General features: G+C 51.0%; 1 protein-coding gene across 2 annotated transcripts in view; it reads left to right on the top strand.

Moving 5' to 3' along the window:
- ETS1 (ETS proto-oncogene 1, transcription factor) overlaps positions 1–15,635 on the top strand; it is a 78,685-nt gene that overhangs the window by 20,688 nt on the left and 42,362 nt on the right. Inside the window, exon 1 of one of the 2 annotated variants that reach the window (XM_056322739.1) lies at positions 8,796–9,190. The exons of the other annotated variant lie outside the window; for it this stretch is intronic. Coding sequence (XP_056178714.1) covers positions 9,121–9,190 — 70 coding nt within the window. The 5' untranslated portion in view covers positions 8,796–9,120. Of the gene's footprint in view, positions 1–8,795; positions 9,191–15,635 lie in introns of those variants that run through there. 2 annotated transcript variants of the gene reach the window in all.

Raw genomic sequence — 15,635 nt, 5'->3', positions numbered from 1 at the left:
GGGATCAAGGGCACTAGCTGGGTGAGGGGAGGCAGGCGGTTAATGTAAGACATCTTTTTCTTGGCTCTTACCCTTTTTTTGGTAGGTTTGCGATGAATGAAGCAGTCAGACCTAGCTGTTGGGGTTTGAAAGCAGACAGAGGGCTGAGTAGCAGCTCCTAGGTTACATTCAAACTGTGTTTTCGTCTTGACTCTTGTATTAACCCCTTCTAGGCCTTCAAGTCATGTAGTATCTTTTAATGATGAGTTACCTGGCCCTGTTGATATGTCCCTGTAAAATCTGATCATTTGATGTAAAACATTTGCATTCCCTGAACATAGGCTAAATGTGATTTTAATAGCCATGGGCAATGAGTTGATCCTTGTCCTTTTATAATAAAACCCTATGGACAAACACATACACACACTGATTAATATATTTCCTGGCAAGCTCTGATGCATTTCTAAAGCTCCCCAGCATTTTCCCACTCAGGCTCACACAGCAGCTGCTACCCAGGATGACTGTGAGCAGCATGGGTAGCTCATGGGTTTGGGAAACAGGAGCAAGCTTTTGTTCCCATTAGAACAAATCCAAGCTCTGCCTCCTCCTCCTCCTCTGTGTCCTTCCTCCTGCTGTCTCTCCACCATGAGAGCTGAGGAATGGAGTCTTTCTGTTTTCCTTGGGTGCACAGAGCTCTGTCTGTAGCAGCAGGTCCAGCTGTTTCAAGCCTGGAGCCGAAGGTCCACAGGAAATCAGCTCATTAGTCTGTTGACCCACCTTCCCAGTTTTCCAGCTATGTTCTCTTGGTGTGAAAATAATGATTTAAATAGCCAAGGGTGGAAAATAACGATTTAAAGGAGGTAAAGGGGATATTCACAACTATTGCTGACTGTAGACTTGGCAGAAGGAAAGTGTATTTCTTCCGGGTCTTGGGAGCGTGTGAGAAAAGGTGTTGAACATCTGGAGTGATTTAGCAGTTTTGTGCTGTTGTGTGAGGCTGTGTGCTGCAAACACAGCTCACCCCAAAGCACCGGGATGGGTTGACGGAGCGAAAAGTCGCTCACAGCTTTTAGCTTGAGCAGGTGCAGGCTGGGCATTACAGAAGAGCCATGTCGACCTCCTCTAGGGACAGGTGATGGTTGTGGTGGCCCCTGGCCTCCATGAAGCACTGCTGAGGACATTGCAGACAGCCCCCGTGACTTTTGGTATATCGACGGAATGAATTTTCTTGACTTGTCAGACTCCAAGTATCAGAGACACATTTTGTTTCATCTCACTCGTGATGCTAAAACATGAATCGGGCTTCCCAGCTAAAAAGGCAGATTAATTTCAGCTCATCCACACCTGAGACCTACCCCTCCCACAGAAACCTCCTTGAAGAGGTAAACTAACCAGGCAAAAAGAGGGTTTGTTTACAGATTACTTTTAATTGACACTTTTTTCCCCCCCCATTTTAAAAGCGCAATATTGAAAAGTTTTAGCTCAGGTTGAATGACACACCATTTTCCTTGTTTAATTTCTTTTCGTTGTTTTAGCCCGATGAGAAGTGTGTGAAAAAAAAACACCAAACTGGTTTGCATCAATCTGGAACATATTTAGAAAAAATATTTATGTCTGCTTTTTTCCTCCAACTACCAGCAAAGGACGAAAAAATAATAAATAAATCAGCTGTTTTCACAACTGCTGCTGCAGGCAGTGGGGGAGTACCCAAGGAAGCAAACCATTTTGTGTGCTAAACCCCCTTAGATCTTCTAAGTATTCCGAAGATACTTAAAAACCCTGAAATAAGTGGTGATGACGATGATAATAGCTGTAGATGGGTGACCATACTTCCACTGGTGTCGCAGGCCCCTGCTGACCAGCTGTCTCTTCCCCATTTACACCAGCAAGGATTTAGGACCTAGGCAAGTAATCAGGAGACCCTCTTGGGGAGAGAGGCGTGTTATTTAATTAGCTCTACAATGGACTGACTGGGAGGCACGTGGTGGCTCTAATGGAAGGAGATAGATGTCCTTTTAGCTGGGCTAATTGTTAGGAAATAGCAGAGTCTTTGTTCAGCCCCAGCATGTGGCCTGTGATCTCTCAGAGCCCAGGGCTGCCCGCTTATAATTTTAGACAGATCTATTCAAGCCTGCTCTGGAGCGCAGGGCCGAACAAGACGGGTATTGTTGCCGAGCCAGGATCGCCGTCCAAGAAAACCACCCCGAAAAACCCAAACACGTGTAAAGAGGAATATTTCTCTGTCGTTTATTCACTATCGGGCCGGGTTGCCAAGCGGAGACAATTGCAAGCGAGGAGGTTTCCAGCGCCAGGCGAGGGTTTTTCCTCTTTGAAGCTCACAGGCAGGCGAATCCTTCATGACAGGAGCGATGCAGCGGGCTGAAGAGTTGTCTCCAGTGGCAGAGCCTGCCTGGGGAAGGCAGCTTTAGGGCTTTAATTGCTAGGGTGGGTCCCATCCCCCAATTCCCTTGCTGTGGGCATGGTGTACGTGGGATACTCATGTCCGTTGCTGAATTATCTCCATAGCCTGGCGGTATGCACCTGTCATCTCACGGTCGTGGTGGGACGTGGTTTGGGCTGGAGGGGTCTTGGCTGCTGGACCAGTGTCTGTGCCTCCCAGGGTCCTGTGCAACAAGAGAGGGAATCTCAGTTCTCTTTCCTGAGCTTTTCTGTCAAATCTCTCTCTGGAGAGACCCTGTCAGTCTCCAGCCCCCAGGCTTTTCCTTCGGGACTGCTGAACTGATGCTCCCAGTCCCTTGTGAAGTGGGAAAGTGTTGTTTCATTAAAAAAGGGGAATGGAGGTACAAAGGTTTGTAAGAGGTCATGTGGAAATATTGCTTGAACCCCTATGTCCTGACCACAGCATTAACCTGGGGGTCATTGCAGAAAAGTGTTTTATTTCCCCGTGCTGACCACTTCCAACTGGCTGTGTGCAAGCATGTTTTTCTGGAGGCTGCCATTTGTATACGTGAATATGGCTGTGAATTTGTATGCTATAGGTTGGTGCTGGACTCACCTTCCTTGGGAGGTGCTCGTGCGGCTCCTGGTGCCTTCCTGAAAGTGATATGTGGCTGTTACTTGGTATTTCTTGAATCAGTGGGTCTTTTTTTGTTGTTGCTGGGTTTTTTTGAAAGAGTGAAAGAGCAGATAAGTGTTAGTGAACACAGTCTAGCTGTCCAGCAGATCTGCTTCATTAGCAACAATCCTATTGCCCCTCCTTCATAATCCCTCACCTGTGCTCCAGGGAAAGGGATCTCAAGAACCGTCAGAAATCGGTTCGTAACCTCTGTTGCCAGAAGTCGGTGAATGCCAAGGTGAAATCACCAGCAGAGATGTGCTGCTTAAGTCTGAGCTGGCTGCACTTGTTTCTGCTATAAAGGAGGCTGCCCAAGAGATCTGACCAAAAATGAGAGCTCCGACGGGTGAGGATTGATGTGTATCATCTGTGCGTGCTCAGAGCATTTGTGAATACCAAGAGTTAAACAGCAAAAATCCTCAGGTTATGTTTACCAAGAACTCAGTGCTGTTACTTGAGGAGGAGAGAGAAAACGTACCGAGAGCAAACAGCGCTGCAGAACAGCTTATGAGGATTTTCCATCCAGCCAGTTCTTCCAGCAGGGTAACAAGTGAGTGACAGCACCTCCCGCCAACGAAATTCAAGGCAGAATTACATTGCTCAAGCTCAGATTAGCTAATCAGGTTATGAATCAGCATGGGACCTCTGGGAAACCAATAGCAGGAGACACTTGAAGATGCTCAAGCAGCTTGCCAGACTGCTGACTGAGGTACCTACGGCGTGTCGACCGGAGCTGTTGCTCCCTCGCAGCCATGCAGGGATGTGTGCGTGCTGGAGTCCTGACTCCTAGCTGGCCACAAAGATGCTTTTGTGAGCCATCTCTGCTGGGAAGTTAATGAGAGCAGGAGTCAGGGAGGCTCAGAGGCAGCTTCCTCTGGTCGTGCCTGGAGGGCAATCAGAGGATGGTATTGTGGCAGCAGTGTCTTGGGGCTGAGCTGGGGCCTGAAGTCTGGATCTCCGCAGTGTGAACAGAAACTTGCTTTTAATGCAAACAGTGCGGAGGATGGGGACTTGCTGTGACTCCAGCCCTATAGTGTGGAGCGGTGAGGGGACCCCAGAGGCCACAGCCATCTGGGTCATGGAGGAGCCAATGCCTTTGTGGTGGTCATCACCTCCTAGCTGCAAATGCTAGATCTGAGAGCAGCCTGCCTTCCCTGCAGACAGCCCAGGAGGCACACGCAGTACGTGCTGACTAACAAGCTCTTCTTTCCATGTCCGTTGCTTAGCCAAAAAGGGGAGGCTGTAGTCACCAGGACTACTAATCCAGCCTCTTTTTACCAGCGTAAAACAACTCTCTGAAATACTTCCCAGCTATTACGGTGCTTGAAAGAATTTCTCATATCATTTTAAATTCCAGGAAAGGTATCTCCCTGGGGAACGGTCATGGCAGCTGCTTGCTCTTTCCTCTTATTGCAGAGGACCACCTCCACACCCAGAGCCACCTCCCTGCTCTTTCCTTTCCTGGAGTGGTGGTGGCTGCTGCTCTTTCCAACAATGTCCCCCTTACGATAAATCCTTTCATGTCTCCATTTCTCCCTGGAATTGCACGACACTTTCCCCGCCCCCGCCCCCTTCCCCTTTGCTCCTGATTTTTGTCTCATGCCCTCTGGATATTGTTTACTTGACAAAACATCAAACCAAAGCCGTGACCACTTGCAGTCATTAAAAATGCCATGGCAGTTTTGGGGAAGGCTCCAATTTGGCTAATTGCTTTCTGCCATAAATATCCCCCTGCAGTTTTAATTGGATATGGTGTTCTTCATTTCCTGTCCATAACAGCTGGGTGGTGTTGCTCCGCATTATTACGTAGCCGTTGTGTTTCACCCCAGAGGTGGCCATGTTTTGGTAGCAGCGGTACTAGGAAAAGCTCCTTCTCCTGACTACTGCTTATACCTAATCCTGAGCCTGCTGTAATGAGGACTGGTAAATCCGAGGGAGAGAAGCTGTCCCAGTTCCATAACATCTGGAGGAGAGCCAGCAGCTGCCAATTTGCAAAGGGGCTGTGACAGGAGTGAATTTGGCCCTGCCGAAGGGTAAGAGCTAGCCCCAGCTAAGAGGGAGGTCATGGAAGTGCAGTCCTGCCTGCCTGCATGTTCAGAAATCACAGCAAAAGCTGCGGTCTCATAATACCATTCCTCGATGCTAAATGAATAATTATTATTATTCTTTTAAACCAAGGTTAGTCAGCGTCCCTGAGAACAATGTGGCATTACTGCCCGTCCTTTCTTTGTTCCAAACTGTTGAAAAACAGTCAGGCTGCATTGTGGAGGGAGGGCAGATGGTTATCTCCGATCAATGGCAAAATCTTTTGGCTATATTAATGGCAGGAGGGCTGTTCTCTGCAACTCAGCATCCTCCCTCAACAGGAGAGAGCCTGAATAGATATAACGTTGAATAACGACAGAATGGAAAAGGAGAGTGAGACTTGGATGTGGAAGAGGAAAGATTTTTCTAAAGCCTGTAAGCAGCAAATAGGAACCAGTTGCTGAGGCGAAGTCATGTTTGGCAGGTCTTGGACTCCAAATGGTCACATCCCAGCTGAAGAAACTAATCAATGGATTCCTTCCATGCCTTCTGCGAACACTGAGCCATTGAGCGGCTCAGCTGGAGTTCAGAGCCAGGGCTTTCATGTTGCAGGCTCTGAAGTGAACACAAATTAAGGCAGCCGCTAGGACAGAGTCGAGCTCGAAGGAGAGATTCAGCTGCCCTGGGAGGAATTCTCAGCCTGCAAGTCTCACCATTCTTTTCCTCCAGTTTGGTTTTTTTGCCCTGGTGCTACTTTTGGAAGCATTTCTAGTTTCCCTGCACGTAGGGGCTGCCATACATTGCACAAGCAAGATGAAACAGAAGTTTAGGGGAGCTTGGAGGGGGGGTGAGGTAGGGGAGTGGAGAAGCTCAAAGCTTTGCTGCAGCCATGCTGCACCAAGCTGTGGCTTAGTGTCATCGGCTTTGCAGGATCAGGGCTGAGCCAGCATGCCAAGAGTGTGTGTATCTTTCCTAATAAAAAACACATGAGCTGTGAGAAAGATCTTTATTAGAGTCTTTGTACCGGTCCAAAGGAGAAGGAGCCCCATTACAGGTGCACGGGACTCTAGCCAGTTCTTAAGACCATAACGCTTGCAGAAGAGTCTGAGCCAAATGCATCCGCCCACGGGAGCAAGGCAGCCGCTGCCTTCTCTGGTGCCACTTTTTTAATCCCACCAGCAGTTCCATCCGGGACCATCTCTGCTTATGAGAGCCTTCTGCGTGGCATCAACACCCTGTCCCTGTCAGCGCCCACTCGGGCGAGCCACGGTGACCTCGCTGCGCGCCTCCTCTTCTGTTTCAGTCTGGGGATTGTGGTTTGCTGCAGGATGCTGTGCTTGCTCTGAGCAGGGTGGATTACCGAGCGCCGCCGAATCGGGGGGAACACTTGGGTCATTTCAATACGGTTGGGACCGCAGGTGCTTTCTGATGGCTTCATCGCTGCGGCCAAGAGCCCACAGCCAGCTGTGCAAACCAGTCCCCCCCGTGCCAGTGCACACACACGCACACACTCTCCCACACTCGCCCCGCTGCAGGATTGCAGTGTGCCTGCGTGCATCCTCGCCCAGGAGTTTGCAGCGCATCGAGCAAAGTGTAGGAAGGGAAAGGTTGTCAGGCTGTGATAACTGCATCAGGTTTCTCTTCCCAAGCCTGCTCTGGAAGGGATCATACAGAAAGGCAGCTGTTTCTCCTGATCCCCTTTTGATTTTCAACTGGAAACGTTCTGCTAAATCTCTCCTCTGTGGTTGCTACCTTCAGTCATTGCTGTCCATCGCGTGTGGGGAAGAGGGGAAAGAAACCCAAAATGAAGGGCAGGTGCAAGCACATTATCCTGTACAGGGAGAGGCAACAGGGACCAAGTTTTATCCTTGCAGCCATCCTCTTTTCACTTTCAGATTTCCAGGTTCATTCCTCAAACCAAGGACCCACCACCTGAGCTTTTAAACCTTGTGTTCTGCCTCAACACAGCTCAGTTCTCCAAAGCACACAGGAATCAGTGGAAGGAGGTTATATATTGGTCACACAGTGAATCACTGGTCCTACTCTGCTGCTGCAGGAGTAGGTTGCCCATAACTGAGCTTGCAAGTAAATTGAAAACACGATTGCCTGTAAAATTAGAAATGCAAGTGCTTGTGAATGGGTGAGACGCCTGAAGGATGAACTTTTGGCTGGAGCTAGCTGCTTGCCCAGCTTTGCTAGCTCTCAGAGTTCTTGCTGGCTGTGTCTTGAGCTATCTGCCTTGGTAAAACCAGCTGCTTGTGCGAGCCAAAATCAGGCTCTCGATTTCTGGCCCCAGTACCTCGCAGCTTCTTTTAGTTACATGAACTTTCCTTCTATAAACACGCCTTAGGCAACTGAGCAAGGCACCGCTGAAGAAGCTAGAAATAACCCTGAGCCGTAACGTTTGCATCTGCAGCTCATCTTTCGGTGCGTTTGAAGGTTTCAAAGGTGTTTGCAAGCAGTACCCTGGTTCATACGGGTTAGCAGGCAGCCTTGAACCCTGGTGGCTGACTCAGGCAGCTGCCCGCTTTCCCCTGTTACACCCGGGCTGTTCACTTGAGCCCATCTCTGAGCAGAGCAGCCTGGTCTCTGCCAGCGTGTCGAAGACTGTTAAGACTTTCACAGTGAGAGAACCACAAAAGCTGGTTGCTAATGACTTTTTTTTTTTTTTTTTTTTTTTTTTAACACTTGTACCGGTAAGTTGACATCTGTGAGTCATAATCTCCCTTCTGCTCTGCCGTTTGTGGTCTGAAGTTTGTGCTACCTAAATATAATAAAACATATTTCATGTGAAAAACCCATATTCTTCTGCTAACTTCATGCTGTGCCAGCATGATACTCATCTTGCATCTTGAAGACGTTTTTTATACACTCAGTTCCCAAACCTTTCTGGCCTCCTCTGTAGGATGCACACACCTGTGAACAACCTGGCCGTCACCCGTCACCACACGACTGAGCCTGGGCACCCACGCTCTGCCCTGGTCATTGCTTGTGGTGGAGAGAGCATCAGGCTGCTGCGAGCGTCACCAGTGATGGTGATGTGAGCATGAAGGGGCGATGCAAGTGTGAAGGGGCAATGCAAGCGTGAAGGGGTGGTGTGAGCATGGCAATGTGACCATCAAGGGGCGATGCGAGAGTGAAGGGGCGATACAAGTGTGAAGGGGTGATGCGAGTGTGGTGATGTGACCATCAAGGGGTAATGCGAGTGTGAAGGGGCAATGCGAGCATGGCGATGTGAGCATGAAGGGGTGATGCAAGCATGAACGGGTGACGTGAGTGTGAAGGGGCGATGCGAGCATGGCGATGCGAGCGTGAAGGAGTGATGCGAGCGTGAAGGGCCAATGCAAGCATGAAAGGCGGTGGTTCGTGTCGAGGCAGGCAGGTGAAGGCAACTGGTCTGGTTTCACGACACGTCGGTTCTCGGCAGCCGCCGGGGCTCCAGCGGCGTTTTCCCATGCTAGAACCGCAGCTCTCTCCGCTCGTGTGTCGGCGCTGGGACACCAGCAGAAGTCGCGGCAGAGGCGCAGCAGCACCCAACTTAGTGGGGGATGCGCTGACCCCCCCTCCATCACCCCGTGGCCCCACCTCGCGCTCCCCACTCCCCGGACCCCTCGCTCCGCCGGACCCCGCCGCAGCGCCGGCTCCGCTCCCCGCGGCGCCGGGTGCCGGGGCCGCCTCCGGGGCGGGGGCAGGCGGGTCCCTCCCCGCCGCTGTCACCGCTCGGGGCCGGCCCAGCGCCCTCCCCTCGGCGGCTCAGCCCGGGCCGGGGCGGCGGCGGGGGACGGGCGAGGCGGAGCGGCTGCGGGGGAGCGCGGAAGGGGCGGCGGAGCAGAGCGGAGCGGAGCGGGAGAGAGGAGCGAGGGAGCGCGGAAGGAAGGAAGGAAGGAAGGAAAGAGGAGGAGGAGAAGGAGGAGGAGGGAGGCAGGCAGGCGCCCGGCCGCCGCTGCCCCGGGCGCCCAGCTCCGCGCACGGCGGGGCTCAGCAGCCGCCGCCGCCGCCCCCCGGTCCCGGCGCGACGCCCCCGCGGCGCTGCCCCAGCCATGAAGGCGGCGGTGGATCTGACCATCATCAAGACGGAGAAGGTGGACATCGAGCTCTTCCCGTCCCCCGGTGAGCGCCCTGCCCTCCCCTCCGTGCCCCCTCTCGCCGGGGAACCCTCTGGATCCCTTCTCCCCCTTTTGCGCAGCGAGGGCGGTGGCAGGGAAATACCAGAGCGGTGAGGGTTGAGGGTTTGTTGGGTTTTTTTTGGGGGGTGGGGGTGTCTTTGGGAAAAGGGGACGGAGCGCACCCCCAAGTTGCAGCGGAGCGGCGCCGCCCGGCGCTGCGCTCCCCGGCTCTGCCCCGCAGCACCGCTGGGGGAAGGTGAACTTGCTTCCCGAGCAGTTTTAAGACTTTCCACCCCCACCCCACCCCACAGCCCCCTCCTTCTCTTAAAAAACAACCCGCCGCCCTTCCAGCCTCCTTTTCTCCTGGCATCCTTGCGGGGATGTGTGCAAGCACCTCCGCCTGGGAGGCAGGAGAGATGCACTCGGGGGGTTTGGGGTTTTCTACGAGCTCCTCGGTACCCCCCCCCCCCCCCCCCTTTTTCCCGAGGGGGTGACCCACACCGGGGCTGGCAGCCCTGCACAAGCTCCTTATCTGCGATGTATGTTCCCCCCATCCCTCGCTGGAAATATCTTGTGTGGTCCAAACACTCCTTGTATTTGGGAATCCAGACTGCAGCGGTACCTCTAGATTTACCACATTTAAACCAGGAAAGCCCGCTACTTTGATTTCCCTCCCCCCCTCCCCCCTTTCTCTGGAACTGGATAAATGGGGATAGGAAGGGTGTAGGAGCTCTCAGGGAAGATAGCAACATGTTACTGAAACGAGGCGTGTGTTGGGTTTTTGTTGTAGCGCTAAGTTTTAACTGCTGCAGGCTGTGGTTAATGCTAATAGTTGAGTTTTTACCATAATAAGGGCTGTTCACATACTGCTGTCGTCTGCCTGCCTGCTGACCCCAGACACTGAACTGATCCTGCCTCGCTTAGTCGAGGGAGAGGATGGGGCTTGGAGGGCCTGCAGGGAGAAAAACGGAATTCTCTTTCTGGGTCCAAGAGAGAGTGAAATGAGTCCAGTTGCTTCACCTCTCCCTGCTGTAATTCCTACTGCTCTGAAGTGATGGTTTGCTGGATTTTGTGCAGTGCCACTGGGGTGAAGAAAACTAAATTGGAGTTGGGCATTTCTTTGCCAGTTAGCAAGTTTCTAGGAAACCCGGAAAGGGGGCTCAGCTCCTGCCAGGCAATATGATTTCAGGCTGCATGTGCGAAATAAAATGACAGCTGACTGCTGGAGTGCAAGGTGGGCCGGAGCAGCACAGGGGCTTGTGCTCAGACTTAAAATAGATGCTTGTGCAGGATCAGCTTGTCTGCAGAGCGCTCCGGTAAGTCAGCACATGCCTGGGGGTTCTGCCACCAGTGGGCTACATGGTGTCTGATGCTGGGAGAGCGGCTTTCCCATGATCCATCTTCCCCTCTACCTGCATGTAGAAAGAACCTGGTTGCCAGTTACAGCTATTTTGGTGCTCCGTGCCTCTCACAGCAAGGCTGAGCCTGGCTTTCAGGCGTGGGCTTAGAAGGACCAGACTTCAAAATGCAATAGGATGCTGAGGAGGATTTTGCAAAGCACCTGTGCACATTAAATGCGAGGCTTAGCTAGAGCTGAGGACCTGTTTGTGCCTATTTCCTAAAGCTTTGCTTAAAAGAACATTTTACTGGAGACTCATTCCTGTGCTTCAGGTTGTAACCTTGGTCTGTTTGCTTGCAGGGGAAGAAAATGGGATGGGAAGAAACACCTGGTCCATTGGGGCAGGGCTGGGGGGATGTGGAGTTTATTTTTCAGTTCAGACCAAAGTATCTGTTTAAATTTACAAGTCTCCTGGCATAGGTGGGAGCATGTTACAGAGGCGTCTCTGTTGTTGAGGTGTTTGAGGATTGGATCAATATAACTGCCTTGTGCCTAAAGTGAGGACTCAGTGTTTCGTGCTGCCTTACACTCGTTTTCTTTCTGTGAAAGCTCATTTGGAGCTTATGTCAGCACGCAATTTTTAGAGTTGACCCAAAGTTTAAACTTTGGCAGGAAGAGCGCTGAAAAACAAAAACGAAAAAGGTAAAAAAGAGCTGACTCCCTATTGACTTCAGCTGCAGTTGCTTCTGTTTTGGTGGCTGTGTTAACACTGTGAGCCAAAAAGGTCAATGTTGTCAATTAGCTGGCTTAACCTCATTTCCCCTCTAACTTTTTAGAGAATGCTGAAGCTTTCTTGCTTGGTCAGATTGATGTTGAGAGAAGGAGTAGGGATGCTGGTAGCTTATGTTTCTGGGATCCAGCAATGCCACATGTAGGGGGGCATAACTTATGCACATAATTTTTCTCTACTCCTGTTTTGGGGTGCATCTGAGGACTTTTAACTGCTCCCTGAGAGCTTGTTCAGGTCTTGGTCTTGGTTGCTGAATCTGCCATCAAATGTGCCCATTGCCCTTCTTTTCATAATGGGCATTGGCCTCGCTGAGGAGTCCAGCCCCTTGCTCCTTTACATGCCAGCAAGCAGCAAAGCAGATTTACTTCACGGTATCCATAGGGTTAACCTGACGCAGGGAGAGTCGTTACAGGCATAGGTTTTCAATTGTACAAGACGATTAATGCGCCAGGTGCTTGATGCCCCATAAAACTGCAGAGATGCGTTGGCTGCACAGTACCGTCCCCCTCTCACTCCCCTGAAATAAAACCCTGCAGCACGCCACACGTGCAGGCAGCCTCTGCATGGAAAAGTTGGATGGGATTTGCAGTGTGTCCAAAGGGTTTAAAAATAACTTGAAGGGGATGTGAAGTTGTACAAAACTTCCAAAGCCAAATCTCCCCCTGACCCTGCCGCCCCCACTGCTGTTGCCAGCAAGAATGTGTGAGTGAGATGAGTAGGTCAGGAGCCAAAAAACCACGGTGGTGGACTCCTCCTTTTATTTGCAAGTTGTATGTGCATGGGTTTTTATTATAAGGATCTGATAGTATTTAGTAGCATCACTTTTGATTGCAGACATATGACTGATCCATCAATGGGTTGGTGGGACTTGGTTTACTGGCTTTTTATCAGACAGTAAAAACCCAAACCATGCAAAAATCAGCCCCAACAGGAACTTCACTGTGCAACTGGTGAACACAGAAAAAAAAAGAAAAGTTTCCTCAAGTTCTGCAAAGCTCTCTATGCTCTCTCTCCGTGGTCAGAGTTAAAAGCAGCTCCGCAACCCTTGCTGGAAGCTGGCAGTGTGTAATTGGGAGTCCCAAATACTGAGGGGTAGCACTTTTTGCTAATGAAGCTGCTGACTTGCTGCCCCCGAGGCGTACCACAAGGTGCCCTGGAAGGGCTTAATGGCCGGTGGTGATGCTGGGCATTGCAGGTGAGGCAGAGATGCTGGGCTCCCCATGCTCCTGCATCCGCTCCCCCTCTTGCTTCCTTTCTCTGCAGGTGTGTTACGGGTGCGGTGATGGATTTATTCCTCCCTGGCATCAAAAGAGGTCTGTGCACATGCAGCGTAGAAATCCTGACTGCCAGGAGATGGAAGGACCCCGTGTGTTTCGGTGCTTCACATGCTGTACCTTAAGGACAGCTGGGAGACAGACGCATTGTTTCCATTGGCCTGTGCGTGGGTGGCATCCCAGGGGTTTATTTTCATCTGGCAAGAGCCTTTCCCTCTGTTTAGGGTTTGGGACAACGTTGGGCTGAGGCTGAAGCAAGATTTCTCCTGCTGTGGTAGCTGCAGGGTACGGGGAAGCGGACAGCTTCTATGCAGTGTATTTTTGGATGTAGGACCTGCCTGAATCACGCTGCTTCCCCTTCCCAGAGCCAGGCCAATCTTTTTGTCCTTTGCTTTCAGTTTTAGTGCAGGCAAATACGGAGGTTTGCATTTAAAGCAAGCCTTCTGGAAAATGCATACCCTCTTCCACAGTGCCTTGCTGCAGGGAAATGGCAAAGTACTTGATGAATTAGAATACATCTTCATTATGGTCTTAGGATGGGATCCATCATCCTTCCCTCGATCTTGTCTAGGAGGGGCAAGTTTCCAGCCATACCTTCGCTCCCAGCTCTTTATATATATGCACAGAATAGGGTCACAGCTGGATCAGCCCATTCAAGGGGAGGTGATTTGCTGAGCTGGTTGGGGGTAAGAGTAGTGCGCAGGGACTTGGAACATCTTCTCTTCCAAAAAGGAAGACTTGATCCTGTGTTATCCTTGCACTGCACTCAGGCTTCAGGCTGGTCCCTACAGCTGTGGCAGCTGCTGGCTGACTCAGTTTCCCTGCTGCTGTTAAGAGATTGGTCTTGTTGGTGGCTTGCATGGTCACGTTGTCGCAAAGTGGGATGAAACAGTAGCAGAACAGCAGCATTTCCCTCTCTGCTTTGAGATGTCCTCTGTCCTCTGTCCCTTCCTCTGCATCTGTTGTACTAGAAGAGCATTTACCTGTCCTCGCCAGGATGGGCTGCATGCACACAAACTGCCAGAGCATTTGTCTGGAAGCCCAGCAAAGCCTGGGGAAAGGGAAGCAGCACTGAAGGGTGAATGATTTCAGGGATGCAGAGAGTTGCATCCAGCATCTTTCTGAATGCTTTTTGCTTCTGCATTAACAGCAAAGGTGAGAGCTCGGCTTTGGCTGTGGATTGCTCTGTGTGGGCATGAATCATCAGCCAACAAGGGCGAGAGACTCTAATAAATTGAGAGCTTTGGGCTCCTCTGGTGTTTTCAATGCTGATTGCCTGTGGAGGAGGTGAGAATTTGAACTGAAAAAGAGCAATTATCTTTCTATGCGCTTACAGAATGCCCATTACTGTGGTATCCAGCTAGGATGGGGTAATGAGAGTTTCCCAGGAGGGAGGGGACTATATGCACCTGGCTGCCACCAGCTCCAGCTTTAGTGTCAACTCTGTCTGCTTAAGGGACAAAACTGTGAAAAGAGGTGGAAGGAGGCCAGCTCCGTCGACCTTTCCTTCAAGTGATACACCCACGAAAGCACATCCCTGACTACAGCATTTTTAACCTGGATACAGGGAGTTAGATTTCCAGGGAGGAGGAGCAAAGCCCCATTCCTTCCATTTTATCATCATAAACTCCCCAAAGCATGTAACAACTGTGTAATTGCAGCGTTGTTACATGAAGTGGCCGCTAATTTGCCATGTAATTACAGCGTGGCATGCTTTGATAGGCCTTATAAAATGAAGGGATAACACAGTCTCATGCTGGAATGCTGCACTGAAGCTCTGCAAAGCAAGCTGAGGAGCCCATCGTATGCCACCCCGCTCTCCCAAATCCATAGCAGATTGCTGACAGGCAGGCAGCAAGTAGCCGGGAGTGCGCGTGCTCTCCAGTGGGACTGTGGCACGCTGAGTTTTACCGCGGGAGCCTTTTTATATACCGGCTTTTAAGTATGCTGCTGTGAAAAAGCGGTGACTGGATCCTCCTGAATAGATCCCTGTGGTGTGGCTGAGCTGAGGGGGCGGTGGGGATCAGGTTTAGGGTGCAGAGATTGTCCTGTGGTTAGACCCGGAGACTGCAGTTCGATGCTGGCAGCAAAATGGAAGGTGGCTTGGTGTTATTCACCAGTTGGCGATGACAGCAGATGCATCATAGGCACTTGGGGAAGAGGTAAGTGTAAGACCAGACTATTGTCTGAATACGGTTAGGGATACAAACTCGCAGATCTGTTATCCCAAATGGCTGTTTTCAGTTGTGGTACTGCTGTCAGCTGGGATTTTGGGGAAGGAAGGAAGAAATCCATGTAGATTTCTCCCAGACAAGGAAAGCAAGCTTTTTTGCACTGTCAGCTGGCCCTTGCATGGCACAGGGCTTAGGAAGGCAGGTGTCATTGCTGTCCCTGGAACGGATCCAGAGGATGGAGCTGCTGGCATCTTCCAGATGTACATATTTTGCTCAGGGGAAGACCTGTGCTTGGTAGGATGGTGCCAGGGGACTAAGTGAAGAGAAGAAGGAGGGGATGATCTGCCCGACTTGAGCCCTGGAGCCAGCGACTGACTCTTCGTTGTGCTGTGAGGTTGGGGGATCCCTACGGAACCTGGGGTCTTCCTTATGTGTGCCAGATTGTGCCTCCGTAGGTCAAGACCTGACTCCCCAGATTTGCCTTTTGGCTGTGAGGTGTGGGCCGGTCTGCAGCTTGTCCAGATCCGTGTAGCTCCACTGAAGCCATGGATATATGCTCTGATCCAGCGTAAAGCCTCATCACTGCAGAAGCTGTGGGACAAATCTGTAGCCGATATAAACTGTACAGCTGTCTCACAGCCAAAAATTGGGCCTGCAGCCCCCTTTTTTTTTAAACCCACGACATAGTTATACATCTCAGCTCTTTTGTTCCTCTTCCGTGACTAAGCTGCTCGCTGCCTGTGTTTCTTTTTTGTTTTATTTTTATTTTTTCTTCATTGTGTAGTTTATAATCTTCCAGCTAGATACAGAAAAAAAAATTGCAGTGCTGGCCAAGAAGGCTCTGGTTTCGCTGGCGTGGGGCCATGCTTACA

Source organism: Falco biarmicus, chromosome 20 (genome assembly GCF_023638135.1).
Source record: "Falco biarmicus isolate bFalBia1 chromosome 20, bFalBia1.pri, whole genome shotgun sequence".
NCBI classification, from domain to species: Eukaryota; Metazoa; Chordata; class Aves; order Falconiformes; family Falconidae; genus Falco; species Falco biarmicus.
This window is presented reverse-complemented; position numbering and strand designations above follow the sequence as displayed.